This window comes from Psammomys obesus, unplaced genomic scaffold, assembly GCF_907164565.1.
Source record: "Psammomys obesus unplaced genomic scaffold, mPsaObe1.curated_primary_1811, whole genome shotgun sequence".
NCBI classification, from domain to species: domain Eukaryota; kingdom Metazoa; phylum Chordata; class Mammalia; order Rodentia; family Muridae; genus Psammomys; species Psammomys obesus.
In genome coordinates, this window is record NW_026585504.1 from 15,866,297 (window position 1) to 15,880,796 (window position 14,500).

At 37.8% G+C, this 14,500-nt stretch overlaps 1 protein-coding gene across 7 annotated transcripts in view; it reads right to left on the reverse strand.

Annotated features, from left to right (window-relative positions):
* Nucleotides 1–14,500, reverse strand: part of Mga (MAX dimerization protein MGA) — a 92,621-nt gene that overhangs the window by 43,797 nt on the left and 34,324 nt on the right. For all 7 annotated transcript variants that reach the window (XM_055593117.1, XM_055593250.1, XM_055593063.1 and 4 more), the window contains exons 3-6: nt 3,742–4,684; nt 1,463–1,541; nt 1,266–1,361; nt 56–187 (exon numbers count right to left, since the gene is read on the reverse strand). In XM_055593117.1, coding sequence (XP_055449092.1) covers nt 56–187; nt 1,266–1,361; nt 1,463–1,541; nt 3,742–4,684 — 1,250 coding nt within the window. The remainder of the gene's footprint in view (nt 1–55; nt 188–1,265; nt 1,362–1,462; nt 1,542–3,741; nt 4,685–14,500) is intronic.

The following is a 14,500-nucleotide window of genomic DNA, read 5'->3' on the forward strand; positions in this document are numbered from 1 at the left end:
CCTAAACTTTAGAGAAGAAAAATAGTATTCAATTACACAAATGCTACATACTCACCAGGTGAGGCAGGGTTGGTTCCTGTAACATTCCATAAGGGAAAGCTAGTGGCTGGAGCCAAAGGCAGTTGTACCCCCAAATATTTAAGATCAATGCTCATTGTTGGATCCACTGAATTCAGTTTTAAGCCCACTACAAGAAAAATAAACCATAGCACATATTATCTCCCTTCTTAAAAAAAAAAAAAAAAAAAAAAAAGCCTCAAAGAGTTAATAAAAGAAATGGTAAAAAGCAAAAATTATTAAACAGTATCAGCTTCACTTAAATCCTTACGTTATGGTATTACATATTGCTTACCCTTGAACAAGGGCAAAGTCCTAAAGCTGCAAGAAAATAAATTCTGTCAATAAACTAAAAGAGAATGGGAATAAAATCCTCTCCAGCAAGCAAAGAGAAAAGCATGCCTTGCCAACTGCTTCATCAAAATCTTGATTACCTAAGGTTCTAAGCAAAGGACACAAGAAAGCCACGCTCAGGCTGCAAACGCACAAAAACACAAATGTACATTGTGTTTTCTTGTTTGGTTGGGTTTTTTGGTTGGTTTGTTTGTTTTGTGTAGCTTTGGTGGTCCTGGACTTGCTTTGTTGACCAGGCTAGCCTGGAACTCACAGTGACCTGCCTCTGCCTCCCTCAGTGCTGGGATTACAGGCGTGCACCACTGCGCCCAGCTCTGTATTTTGTTTTAGATTATCAAATTTCTAAGTAATTCTTTAAGCAACATAAATAAAGCAAAATCCCAATCTTTTATTTTTTTTAGCCCAAGGTTCAGAAACCTTCTAGGATCTCTAATAAAAATTTGCCATGGATGGAGTTTCTGGCTTGATTATAGGCACTAATTCTCCAGTTATTATCAATGAGCCTAAACCAAAAATTACTTATAAATTAAGCAACCTTATTTTGGAAAAATATTTTACTGATTTAAAAAAAAAAAAAAAAACACCATGCCCACCTATAATACATTTTCTTTGTATACAAACTACTAGATTATTTTCTTTGTATACAAACTACTAGACATATTTTTTTAATTGAAAAGAACTTTAGAAGTAGAGAAAAAATTGCTAATTGACAGGTATTAAAATAAAAATCAAGGATGGAAGGAAAAGAGAAAATAAACAGAAAAATAAGCAAAAGGAGGTAGGAAGGAAAAAGAAGAAAAAGAAAACAGACAAAAGACAAATTGGCTTATCTACATTCTGAAACTAGTAAGTACCTTCTTGAAGAGCAGGATGTATCACCTGCTTATGCCGCAAAGTCTTCAAATCTTCTATTAATTCCTTTTCCAACTGGGAAATTCTTGTTCTGCAAGCTACTCACAAAATAATGATGAAATAAAATAACGTACATCAGAGACACTTCATTACTATAGCCAACAGCAAATATATATGAATTTATACTGTGAAATAATACCTGGATCATTTGTGGCTGTGGTCTGAAGACTAGAAGGTTCTTCTGTTGTCCCATCAACTGCATGAATATCTAGAGCCTCCTATAAAATTAAAAGCCAGTTACGTTGCTTCTAAAATGTTTAAAGAAAATTTAAAAAACAAAACAAAACAAAACAAAAAAAAAAAACCAATGACAATAAGAAGAGGCGGGGGAGTATTCAGCAGACAAGTGCTTGCCATGTAACCATGAAAATCTGCTTTCTCCACAGCACCCATGAAAAAGCTGGGTATGGTGGCACTTTTCTGTAATCCCTGGTAACATCTGGGGTAAAAGGAACAGAAGAATCTCTGGAGCTCATTGGCCAGCTAGCCTAGCCAATCAGTGAGCTTCAGGTTCAGTGAAGATACCCTGTCTCAAAGAATAAGATTGAGAACAATGAAGACAGTGCCAACCTCTGGCCTCTGTACATAGTCACACAGGCATACGAACTAAGACCCAACTACATGCATACTCCATTCATATACGATGGAGTTTTAAAATAATACTAATACTAATAATAAAGGGCTAAGAGTATAAAAACACCATGTTTTAGCAATAGCTCCAATAGGAGTAACTGTTCTCATACTTTTTGGGGCTTCTTGTCTTTTTATTTTCTTTTGTTGGCAGTGTTTCATGTAACCCATGCTTGCCTCAAACTTATTAAAAAGCTGAGAGTGGTGGTCATTTCCTGAGCATGCTGCCTCCCAAGAGCTAGGATTGCAGGCATGCATCACCACATCTAGTATACTGTATGATTTATTATTTTCTACAGTATTAGCATTCAATTATTTTAATCATCAGAGGCTATGAAAAGTAGTCTAGTAGAACACTTGCCTTATTACGTATAAGACCCTGGATTTGATCTCTAGTACTGTTCTCCCCATTCCTGCTACAAACACAGGGGAGGGTGGCAGGGAGTTAGAAGCAGAGAGGGAAGAAGATGAAGAGGAAAGAGAAGGAGGAAGGCGGGAACAGGAGGAAGGAGAGAGGAAGAGGGCAAACACCACTACCACTAGGAAAAAGACAAAAGCAAAAGCCAAATCAATCATGGTAACACACACCTGTTATCTCAACACTTGGCAAGCTGAGGCAGAAGGATTCAAAATTCAAGGCCATTCTAGGCACATAATAACAAAAACAAACAAACAAAAAAGCCTAAACACAAATAATAATCTCATACTCAACCAACATCAAACTATATTTATATACAATCTGCATGCTCATTTCTCAGAGCATACCTAAAGAAGCTTTCTCAGCAGCAGAAAGGTAGAAAGACACCCAACACCTATAGTAACTTAGAATTACTAGATTCATTTTTTTAAAAATCTGTGTAAAAAATAATATGCATATAGAGTTAGAAGAGCACAAACCAAAAAATATTTGTGTGTAAGACAATCATAAATAGGGTCTGTTAGTACTGAGCTGAGTATGGTGGCATATGCCTTTAGTCCCAGCTCTCAGAGGAAGAAGCAGATAGAGCTCTGAGTTCAAAGGGAACCTAATCTACAGAGCATGTATAGCTAACACTATGTAAAGATACTATCTCAAAAAAAAAAAAAAAAAAAAGGTGGGGGGGCTAGTAACTGGTTCTCCAATACTCTATTATACTGTCGGGTACAGGAGAATGGAACTATCTCAGAGGAAAAAAAAAAGTCAGTAAACTTTTCATGTATCGTTAGGCTTTGAGTCTGCGACAATAAAAATTACAAGTTCAATTTCCAGCACCAACGTTGTAGCTCACAACTGTCTGTAACTCTAGCTCCAAGGCACCCAACACCTCTGGCCTCCACAACAGACAAAGAAAAAAAAAAAATTTTTTTTTAAATCAGATAAACACACCACACAAATTACAGAATGAAATCTAAGCAAAGGTTCATTTTTAAAGTCTATTTCAAAGCAAGTATCCTAAGAGGTGATTACTGGTCTGGAGAGATGGCTCAGAGATTAAGAAGTTAAGAGCACTGGCTGCTCTTCCAGAACAGAGTTCAATTCCCAGCAACCACATAGCTTAAAATGAGATCTGGTGCCCTCTTCTGGTATGTAGGGAGAACACTGTATATAGTAAATAAATAAATCCTAAAAAAAAAAAAAAAAAAAAAAAAATAGCTGTTACTAAACCAAAAGAAGATATCAATTTCCCCAAACATACTCACAAATGGATACATTAACAAAAGCAGATCTTAATTTTTAAGCTAATATTCAATTTCAATTCAAGACTAATTAACAGACCTTAGAAAGAAAGCTGATCATTACAATCATACCTTTGATTCAAAGGAAACAAAGAGCACACCGTCCACATCTTCTAGATCAGGCTTCACATCAGGAAAGGTATTTCCAGGGCCTACAGGAATATTCTTTGCAGCAGTTAAAGACTTCCCTGTGTTTTTAGGTGGTCGCCCCGCTTTGGAGGGTCTCAACTTTCTTGGCCTTCCTCTTTTTCCAGGAGTATTTGGGGAGGCACTCTGACTAGCATTCACAGACTTTGTGGTTGTTGTCATTTTAAGCATAGGTGTTCGCTTTTTGCCTAAGTCCTCTTTTCCTGAAAATGAGTCTCCAATTGATCCCTTTGAACTGTCATGTATTCTTTCTGTGCTACTACTGTCAGATAGGTCAGGATATTTCCAATGAGGCTCTTTAAGTAAAGTATATTTTTGCACCATTCTGAGATCTGATGAATGTTTTCTGAGACTATTTTCTGAATCGTTGCTTAAGCAAAAGCCAGTCCCACCGGAATTTTCAATATATGCAGGCAAATATTCTAATTCCGCCAACAGAGATTTATCTTTTCGAGATGTGGAAAGCATACTATCAGGAAGTTCAGAAACTTTCACTGTGCTTTTTGTAACAGCACATGGCTCCAGGTAAACTACTGGCATTTTTCCAGTATCTACTTTAAGCGTTTTAGTTTTGACAACACCTGGGCTACTTGGTAGCCATTTACAAGACAGATGGTCAGCTTCCAAGTTATCAACTTTATTGTGCCTCTTTAGTTGTTTCTCTAATATAGGATCATCATCACTGTTTGAGTATACATCCGTTTCCTCGTCTGTCTCTTCTTGTTTCACAGCGATCCCTTCTGGGCATTCACCAAGTTCATAATCATAATCATCTAGAGGCTCCTCTTTAATGACGACATTAAAGTTTCCATTTGGGTCTAATGGTGAGGCAATCTGGGAATCATCTTCAAAACTGTTCGAAATAAGACTAGAGAGATAGAAGAAGATAAAAAGTACAGAATTATCCATAAACAAGACTCAAGGAGGGAAAAAACAGTTCCTGAATCCAATTAATCCATCAGATTTCATGAGGCATTCTTTAAAAAAATCTCGGTAACTTAACAAAGTACCCCAAAGCAATTCATCAATGTAACACATTTATCAATATTTCACACATACAAAAGAAATTATATATACACACACACTTCAAGAGCAAAGTGTGAGGCTGGAAATATAGCTCAGCTGGTAAAGTGCTTGCCTAGAACACAAAAGTCCTGAGTTCAATCCCCACCACTATATAAACTGACCCCACTTATAGAAATAAAACATAGGGAAAATAGTTTACCCTTATAATTAAATCAAAATGCAGAGTGCCTTATAAAATATATTTACCTTTAGATATTGATCACATATACAGACTCCATAATGAAAGTCGGGTAGAACCAACCAAAAATGACATTTTTAAAAATTCACACATTATCAACTGCCAATAAAAAACAGAAAAAAAAAATGGCTATTACAGCTGGGCAGTGGTGGCATACACCTTTTATCCCAGCACTAAGGAGGCAGATACAGGCAGATCTCTGAGTTTGAGGCCAGCCTGGTCTGCAGAAGGAGTTCCATGTCAGCCAAGGTTACACAGAAAAAAACAGTCTCAAGAAACAAAAAAAAAAAAAAGTACCACAACTAGAAATAACAATAAATTAATGTGCTTTCAAATTGCTAGTTCACTTCTGTATTTCAGATAAATAACATAAAACTTAACATCTTAACCAATTCATTATAGTGACCTTCTCAGTACACTCACTTTAATTTTTCAAATTAAAAAACTCACTTTCAAGGAATAAGTGTGTGGCTCAGTAAGTAGAATGCCTGCCTAACAAGTGCAAAGTCCTAGGTTCAATTCCAGCACCTTCCCTACCCCAAAAAAGACTTGCTTTCAATGTAAAGAATTTGCCGCAGCAGTTGGGCATGGCATTCATGGGGGAGTGGTGGGTGGCACATGTCTTTTAATCCCAGCACTGAGAGGCAAGTGAACCTGAGGTGAGGCCAGCCTGGACTACAATAAAAACTTCCATGCCAGCCAGGGCTATATAGTGAGACTCTGAATTTAAAAACAAACAAACAAACAACAACAACAAAAAAAAAAAAAAAAAAAAGGAGAAAGAAGGAAGGAAGGAATTTGTCACAAACTCTTCGAAAATAAAAGGCTAGGTTACAGCTGGGGATGCTCCTCACTCTGTAAAAATAGTTGCGCAGCATGTACAAAGCCCTAGGTCAATCAGCACCACATAAATCAAACAAAATGGCTTATATGGGTAATCTCAGAACTTAGAGTGCTTAGAAAGTGAAGACACAGAGAGTAAGAAAGTCAAGGCCTTTGAGTTGGCCCAATGGTAAAGGCAACTGCTATTAAAATCTCATAGCCTGGATTTGATTCCTGAACCAATATAATGGAAGAAAATCTAATACCCACTAGTCCTTCCTCCTTCCTTTCTTTCCTCTCTCCCTCCCTCCCTTCCTTCCTCCCTCTCTGTCTCTCTCTCTCTCTCTCTCTCACACACACACACACACACAAACACACACATACTCTCTCTGCCTAAATAACCTGTTCAAAAATGGTGCCAAGGAAAATTGGATATCTACACACACAAAACTATGAAGAAAACCATTGTGATGGTTAATTTTTATTGTCAATTTAATAACATTTTGAATCACCATAAACACATTTCTGATGTTTATGAGAATTATTTTCCAGAAAGGTTTCAGGAGGTAGTGAACACTCATCCCAAATATGACATTCACAATCCCAAGGGTTAGGGTACCAGTCTGGATAAAAATCGAAAAAGAGAAAGCCAATACAGCACCAGTATTCATCTTCTTGTACCTTTTGACAGTAGAGACAATGTGACTAGTTAACTCACACTACTGCCACCATGATAGACTATCTCCTCAATGTGTGACCCAAAAATATATCCTTCCTTTCTTAAATTGCTTCTGCCAGCAACAAGTAACTATTATACTAACCCTACACAAAAATCTACTCAAAACAAATCAAAGCCCTTACTTGTCAGTCCTGAAACTCATACAGCTACAGCAGTAGTCCTCACCTTTCCTAATGCTGACCCTTTAATACAGTTTCTCATGTTGTGGTGACCCCAACCATACAATTATTTCATTGCTACTTCACAACTGTAATTTTGCTACTGTTATAAATCATAATGTAAATATCTGATATGCAGGATATCTGATATGTGATATCCCCAAAGGAGTTGTGATCCACAGGTTGAGAACCACTAAGTTAGAAGAAAACATAGGTATAAGCAAATTTTGTAAAGAACTTTTAGAGATTGAGAAATAGCAAGAAATGACAAATAGACTGAATTAAGTTAAAAAGACCCTGTACCACAAAAAGGAACAAAATAAGGAAATAGCCTAAAACAGCTGGGACTAAAGCTCTTTGGTAAAGTACTTCACCTGGTGATACCCAGTCAAAAGAAAAAGCCTATAGACTGGAAGGAAAGTAATTATCAAGAAAAGAAGAAATGGAAAGGAGAATAGTCTGAGTCCATGAATTCAAAAACAGCCTAAATAAAAATTTATCCCATATTTTTTTAAAAATGGGGGGTGGGGGGATGACCAGAAAGATGACTCAGTTCTTAAAAGCACTGGCTATTCTGCTGGAGGACCCCATGTGTGATTCCTAGCACCTACATAACAGCTTGCTATCTTCTGCAACTCCTATTCCAGGGGATCCAATGCTCTCTTCTGGCCTCTATGGTACCAGTCATGCATATAGTATACAGACAACAGACATATGTATGAGCAAAATACCCATACACATAAAATACTTTAATTAAAAAAATCAATCCCAGAGTCAATTTTTAAAAGAGGATGAGACACAGAATCCAAGTGTACATAAATGGTAGCAGATGCCTTTAAATCTCAACACTCAGAAAACAGAGACAAGAGAATCTTTCAGAGTTTGAGGCAAGCCTACTTACTACTCCACACAGCAAGTTCCAGGACAGCCAGGACTACAAAGATCCTGTCTCAAGCAAACAAAAAGAGTAATAAAGAGAACAAAAATCCAAAAGCACTGTGAAGATTTTCAGCTCACTTTTCTCAGCTATAGTCTGCTGGAGGATATATATACCTTAGTGTATATATTAGTTGTTGACTTGCCAAACACGTGGAAGGACCAAAATTCAATCTCCACTACTACAATTACCACCCTACCCAATAAAAATTAGGTAAGGAAGCAGGCGTGGTGGTGTGCACCTTTAGCCTCAGCACTAGGAAGGCAAAAGGAGGCAGATCTCTGAGTTCAAGGCCAGTCTGGTCTACAGATCAATTTCCAGGACAGACAAGGGCTACACAAAGAAACCCCACCTCAAAAAAAAAAAAAAAAAAAGCAAATTCAAAATGTAGAGAATGCAAACTGTGGTACTGGTCAGTGGCAAATTTAATTTTAAATATATATGTTAAAGAAAGAAAAAGGTCTAAAATTCTCTTTGAAAAAAATTTATTTTCTGTAAAGGACTAAAGAAGAGTATAAGACATTTAAACTATGCAATTCTCTGCCACTAAAACAAAAGAATCCATAGAAAACACACACACAACTATGATCCAACAAATGGCCACTGAAATTTCAATTTTATATAATTTTCAGAGATCATGATATATCCTTCCTTCTTTTTCTCCTAACCATTTAGATATGTAAAAACTGCTTGCAAGTCACACAAAAACAGGTAACGAATGAGGTCTGGACCTCAAACAATTTGCTAATCCCAGATACAAAAATCAGTTAAAGCAAAAGCAAACAGAATTAACAGGACCCAAATGTAGGGGGGAAAAAAAAAAAAAGGTCTCTGTCACATGCAGGTACTAGCCCATTATATAAACACAAATACACACACACACATGTGCACATAGATATAAGTCTATAGAGCCAAAAACTTAGAAAAGAGACCAAGAGATAGTAATATTAGGTAAAAAGAATGGAGTATAGGCAAAAGGACAGTACCCATGAATATGAATAGAAAGCTAGTATTTTGCTAGTTTCAACCCTATCAGTGAATATGTGAATTCAACTTTCTGTGTGTTGAAATAGTAAAAATCGGGGGCTGGAGAGATGGCTCAGTGGTTAAGAGCACTGTCTGCTCTTCCAAAGGACCTGGGTTCAATTCCCAGCACTCACATGGCAGCTCACAACTGTCTGTAACACAAATTCCAAAGGATCTGATACCTTCACACTAATGCACATAAAAATAAAAATTAAATAAATTAAAAAAAAAAAAGAAATAGTAAAAATCATTTTGCAGTGGTGGCACATGCCTTTAATCCTAGCACTTGAGAGGCAGAGGTAGACAGATCTCTGTGAGTTCTAGACCAGCCTGGTCAATAGAACGTGTTCCAGGATAGCCAAGGCTACACAGGTAAACTCTATTCCAGAAAAAGGCAAAATAAAACAAAACAAAAATTGCACTCAAAAAAAAAAAAAATCTGGGCTTGCTTCCTAGTTCCACCGACCGTTAGTACAACAGATATTAAACATGACTAGTCACTAGTACAACCATCATTCTAATCCATTTAGAAAAATGTGGCTTTTAAAAATTTGTTCTGAAGTGAAGAGTTTTATTAAGAGTTTTGTTAACATTTTGAAATGTTTCCTTTTATTGTTGTTGTTCTTCAAAACAGGGTTTCTTCTAGAATTTACTTTGTAGACCAGCCTGGCCTCAACTCAGAGATCTGATGGCCTCTACCTTTCTTGAATGCTGGGATTAAAGGCTTATGCCACCATATCCAGCAAAGTATGGTTTCTTAAAGTAACAAAAATTTAAAACAAGATAAAGATGAAGTAAAAATCAAAACAACAGAAAATAACACAAGTTGAATTTATGATTTGAAACCTGGGCAATATCAATACAATAAAAACTACCAATCTTGCACAAACTTGGAAAGTACAGGATGAACTTGTTTCTGACGAAATTTGCAACCCTGGTACCAACCCATCAGAAATAAAACTAAAAATAGCTATCTCTCATGAATTTAGGCACAAATTTTCCAGAAACTCAGCCCAGCAATATTAAAAAGATTATTACAGACAGGTATGGTGCACACCTTTAATCTCAACACTTGGGAGGCAGAAGCAGAAGGATCTCTTTGAGTTCAAGGCCACCCCGGTTTACAGAGCAAGTTCTAGGACAGTCAGACAGACCTTGTCTCAAAAACCAAAAGCAACAACAAACCAATATTATTATGACAAGATTTAGTCTAACAATGTAAGGCTTGAAACGTAATACTAGCTCTCAGGGAGGCAGAGACAGCAGGATCTCTGTGAGTTTGAGGACAGCCTGGTATACAAAGCTAATCTACAACAGCGAAGGCTACACAGAGAAACCCTGTCTCAAAAAAAAACAAAAACAAAAACAAACAAAAAAAAAAAACCAAAAAACAACTCATATTAACAAAATGGGGAGGGAACACATGACATCTCAACAACAACAAAAAAGTTCATGAACTTCGCTTACTGTTAACAACAAAAGTGGAGAATGGAAAGGAAATGTTTCCATGTGATAAGGATATATAAAAGTGCTAACTGAAGAGAGGACTGGAAGGCTGGAGCCCTGCTCTTGCAGAAGAGTCCTCAGCACCTTGCTCTGGGCTGCTCACAACCACTTTTAACTACTGCTCTATGAAATCCAATATCCTCTTCTGGCTTCTGCAGGCATCTGTACTCAAAGACATAACACCACAGACATCAAAATAAAATAAATCCTTTTATTTTGATTTTAATTATAGTGGAAGGGCCACATGCAGCCGGATGACTTTAGTTCAATCCCTAGATCCACATGATGGAAGAACCAACTCCTTCAAGTTGTCTTCTGACCTCCACACCCATACCATGACACAAGGACATATACACACAAAAAATGCAAAAAAAAAAAAAAAAAAGCTTTAAGAAGATAGCTAAGTGAAAATATTAAAAGGCAAACTTATAGTTTTCATACTTGAGTCTATGAGCACTTCTTAACTAACTTCTGTGTATAGTGTGAAGGAGAAGGCTTATGTTTTCAGTAGTCTACTACTGTTTACCAAAAACTGGCCAACTACACAGAGAAGATAAAGGAAAAAACAAGCATGAGGCTCATACGTTGTATGTAGTAGTTTAAATGCATCCCTCAAAAGTGTGTGTTTTAGAAACTCAGCCCCAAAGTGATGTTGTGCCATTAAAAGACAGAGCCTTTCTAAGTCAAAGATTAGATGCGTGCCTCTGCAAAGCATTCACAGCATTTTAAGAATAAAGGAAGGCAGCAGGGAGGCAGGGGTGTACGCCTTTAATCCCAGGCCTCAGGAGGCGGATCTCTGTGAGTTCAAGGTAGCCTGGTCTACAAAGCAAGTCCAGGACAGCCAAGGCTACAGAGAAATCCTGTCTCAAAACCAACACACATACACACATACACACACACACACACACACACACACACACACACACACACACGGGAAAAAAAGCTAGAATACTAGCTGCCTCACAATGTGACAGGCACCTTCTACCATGATATGATGTAGTGCGAAGACTTTCAGATGCCAAACAGATACCAAGCTCTTAAAATTGCCAGCCTTCAAAAGAAAAATCAAATAATTTACCTTGTCTCTGGTATTTTGTTCTACCAAAATAAAATGAGCTAAGATGTTGTACTGGAAAGTAATTGTTAAGTGGTAAAGGGCGGGGATGTAGCTCAGTGATAAAATCTGCCTAGTATGCCCTAAACACACCAAGTCCTGGTGCCAGAAACTTGTAATCTCAGCAATTCAGGAGGTTGAAGCAGGATTGCAAATTCAGTCTACCTGAGTTACAATTCAGAGCACAGACAACCCACTGTTAATATGTCCTCAAAAATAAATAAATAAACCAGAGGGGAGGTCTTGAGGTTAGCCCATTGGTAGAACACTTTCCTAACACACACGAGTCTGTGGGGCAGTCCCCAATATAACCAAAAATATAATATAATAGTATAATAGGCAGTACATGAGCTAGGAATATAGTTCAGAGACAGAACAACTGACTTCTTCAATCCCCGCAACTGAAGAGAGGGAAAGGAAAGATAACATGTAAAATTGATTGCTGGGGTCTGGGAAGATGGCTCACTCAGTAAAGTGTGACTGTGCAAGTATGAAGACCAAAGTTTGGAACCTCAGAATCCATGAAAATGCCAATGGGAATAAAAGCTAGCCTGTAATTCTACCCTAGGAAGGCAAAGATAGGATCCCCAAAGCCAGATGGCTAGCAAGACTAGCCACATTGACAAGCTCTGCATTTGCCTAGATGAATAGTCAGAGTCAACCATCATCCAGTCTCCACAGGCAAACTTGCTTGTTCATGGCCCCATACCCACACATTCATAAGCACACACAAACAAACACAAACACACAAAATGGGGGAAGGAAACTAGTAGTCAGCAGTTGTCTCAGATGATTTAGACAGAGGCAAAACCAAGGAACAGCTAAGAGAAACACAAGTTCTTTTAGAAAGTAAAGCAAGTAACTACTATTTTTCATTATTAGTGATTAAACAAAAAACAAAAGCTCTAATTAGCTGGGCATGGCGGCCTACGCTTTAGTCCAGGCGCCATGGGAAGCAGAGGCAGGCTGCTTTCTGAGTTCAAGGCCAGCCTGGAGTTCAGATTTCTAGGACAGCCAGGGCTAGATATATCTATGAGTTTCAGGTCAGCCAAAGCTACAGAACAAAATACAAAAACAAAAACCCTGTAAAATTATAGTGAGAGTTAGGCATGGCAGCGTAACACCTACAATCACAGCTCTTGACAGACAGAAGCAAGAGGACCAGAATCAGAAAGTCCAAACCAGCCTCCGACTGAGTTAACGAAATTCTATCTCAATAAAAACAGGCCAGGTGTGGGGTGCATGCATGGCTTTTATCCCAATTGGGTGCACCTACTGAGTTCCAAGCTAGGACTAAATATTAAGACTCTTGTCTTTGAAAAACAAAAACAGGGGCTAGAGAAACTGCTCAGAGGTTAAGAGCACTGGCTGCTTCTCTAGAGGACCTGGGTTCAATGCCCAGCATCCACACAGTAGCTCACACCTGTCTATAACTCCAGTTCCAGGAAATCCATGCCACTAGGCATGCATGTGGTACACACACACACACATATACATACATGCAGGCAAAATACCCACACACATAAAATAGAATAAATCTTTTAAAAACAGAAAGAAAAATGTGTGTATACTGTGTATGTTGTGGTTATAAAGAATTTTATCTTTGTTTAAGGTTTATGGCACAGGCTTCTAAAATATTTGAAATTTTTTTTTAATATTTGAAATTTTTAACATACGTATCTTCCTTACTCATAAGCATAATGCTCACACTTAAGTTTATGCTAGTAAGTTTACCTCATAGGGGAACCCCACCCATAAGTAGCTTCAATATCAGCGGGGCTGTTTAGAAAATCAGCACTGAGTCAGTTCAGCCTCTGGGGAGAGCAAAGTAGACAGGAGATCTGGTAGAACATTTCCTGAGTTCTGTAAATGAGTTTAGCAAATTAATGAATCTAAGGGAGATTAGAATCTCCTGAATGCTGATCAAAAAAGCTTTCTGAAATAGGGGCAAGATCAAACCTGTAGTTTGTTGTTAGTGTCCAAAGTACAGGACAGCCAAGGCTACACAAAGCAACCTCTTCTCAACCCCCCCCCCAAAATTGTTGTGTCCAAACAAACTGTATCATATATAGCTGAAACAAGATATACTAAGACCCTCTTGTCCTCAATTTTATTTTCCTTATTTTTAGTTGCCTGGTGGCTAACCAAGGCACAGAAATACGTTAATGATTAAGTTTAAGATTATCACTGTTGTATTTTGTTACTACTGTTAACCTTTTAATGTGATGGTTAACATGTACACAAAAAGAAAATAACACAGTAGACATGCAGGCTTCAGCACCATCTGTAGTCTCAGGAATCCCTAGGTCTTGGAATTTATCTTCTACTGAAAATCAGGGGCTAGTATAGAACTATTTTGACTTTGATTTTAATTTTTAATGGAATGTATATGTACATACCCTTGAAAAACTAAATGGATTACAAACAGTTATCAGCCTTCCATCTAAAAACTAAAAGCCTAGAGCCAGCAAGACAGCTTAGCAGGTAAAGGCACTTAAGTGTGAAGCCTGATAATCCCTAGGACCCACATGGTAGAAGGAAAGAACCAATTAATGTAAGTTGTCATCTGATTTCACACATAAGCTGTGTGTACACAAATTAAATAAGCAAGTATTAAGAGCCTGACATGGAGCCAGGCATATTGAAACAGCAATACTCAGTATGCTAAGGCAGAATGGTGAATTAAAGGGCAGAAACTAACTAGGTCTCAAAACGAAGCAAAAAATGACTACGTGAATTCACGGCAAAACTGGAAAACTGGATGGTGCAACAATCGGAGATATAAACTGCAATGAAGAAAAAAAGCAAAGCCAGGCTAGCACAGCACTTGGGTGGAAGCGGTAGGGGTAACTCCAACTTTGAGGCCAGCTTAGTCTACACAGTGAGCTCCAAAGCAGCCAAGACTACAGAGAAACCCTGTCTTTAGGGGGGGGGGGGGGGGGAGGAGACAATAAAAAAAATACACCATACTAGTTGGGAACCAACAATGACTAATTTAGAAAAATGTCCTGACTACATAATAGGACCATAGTCAGGCAGCTGAGACTATAAAGATGTAATGTTAATAAAACAGTGTACTTTTGACCTTATAGGTAACAAAGTGAATACGGGAAGAAAA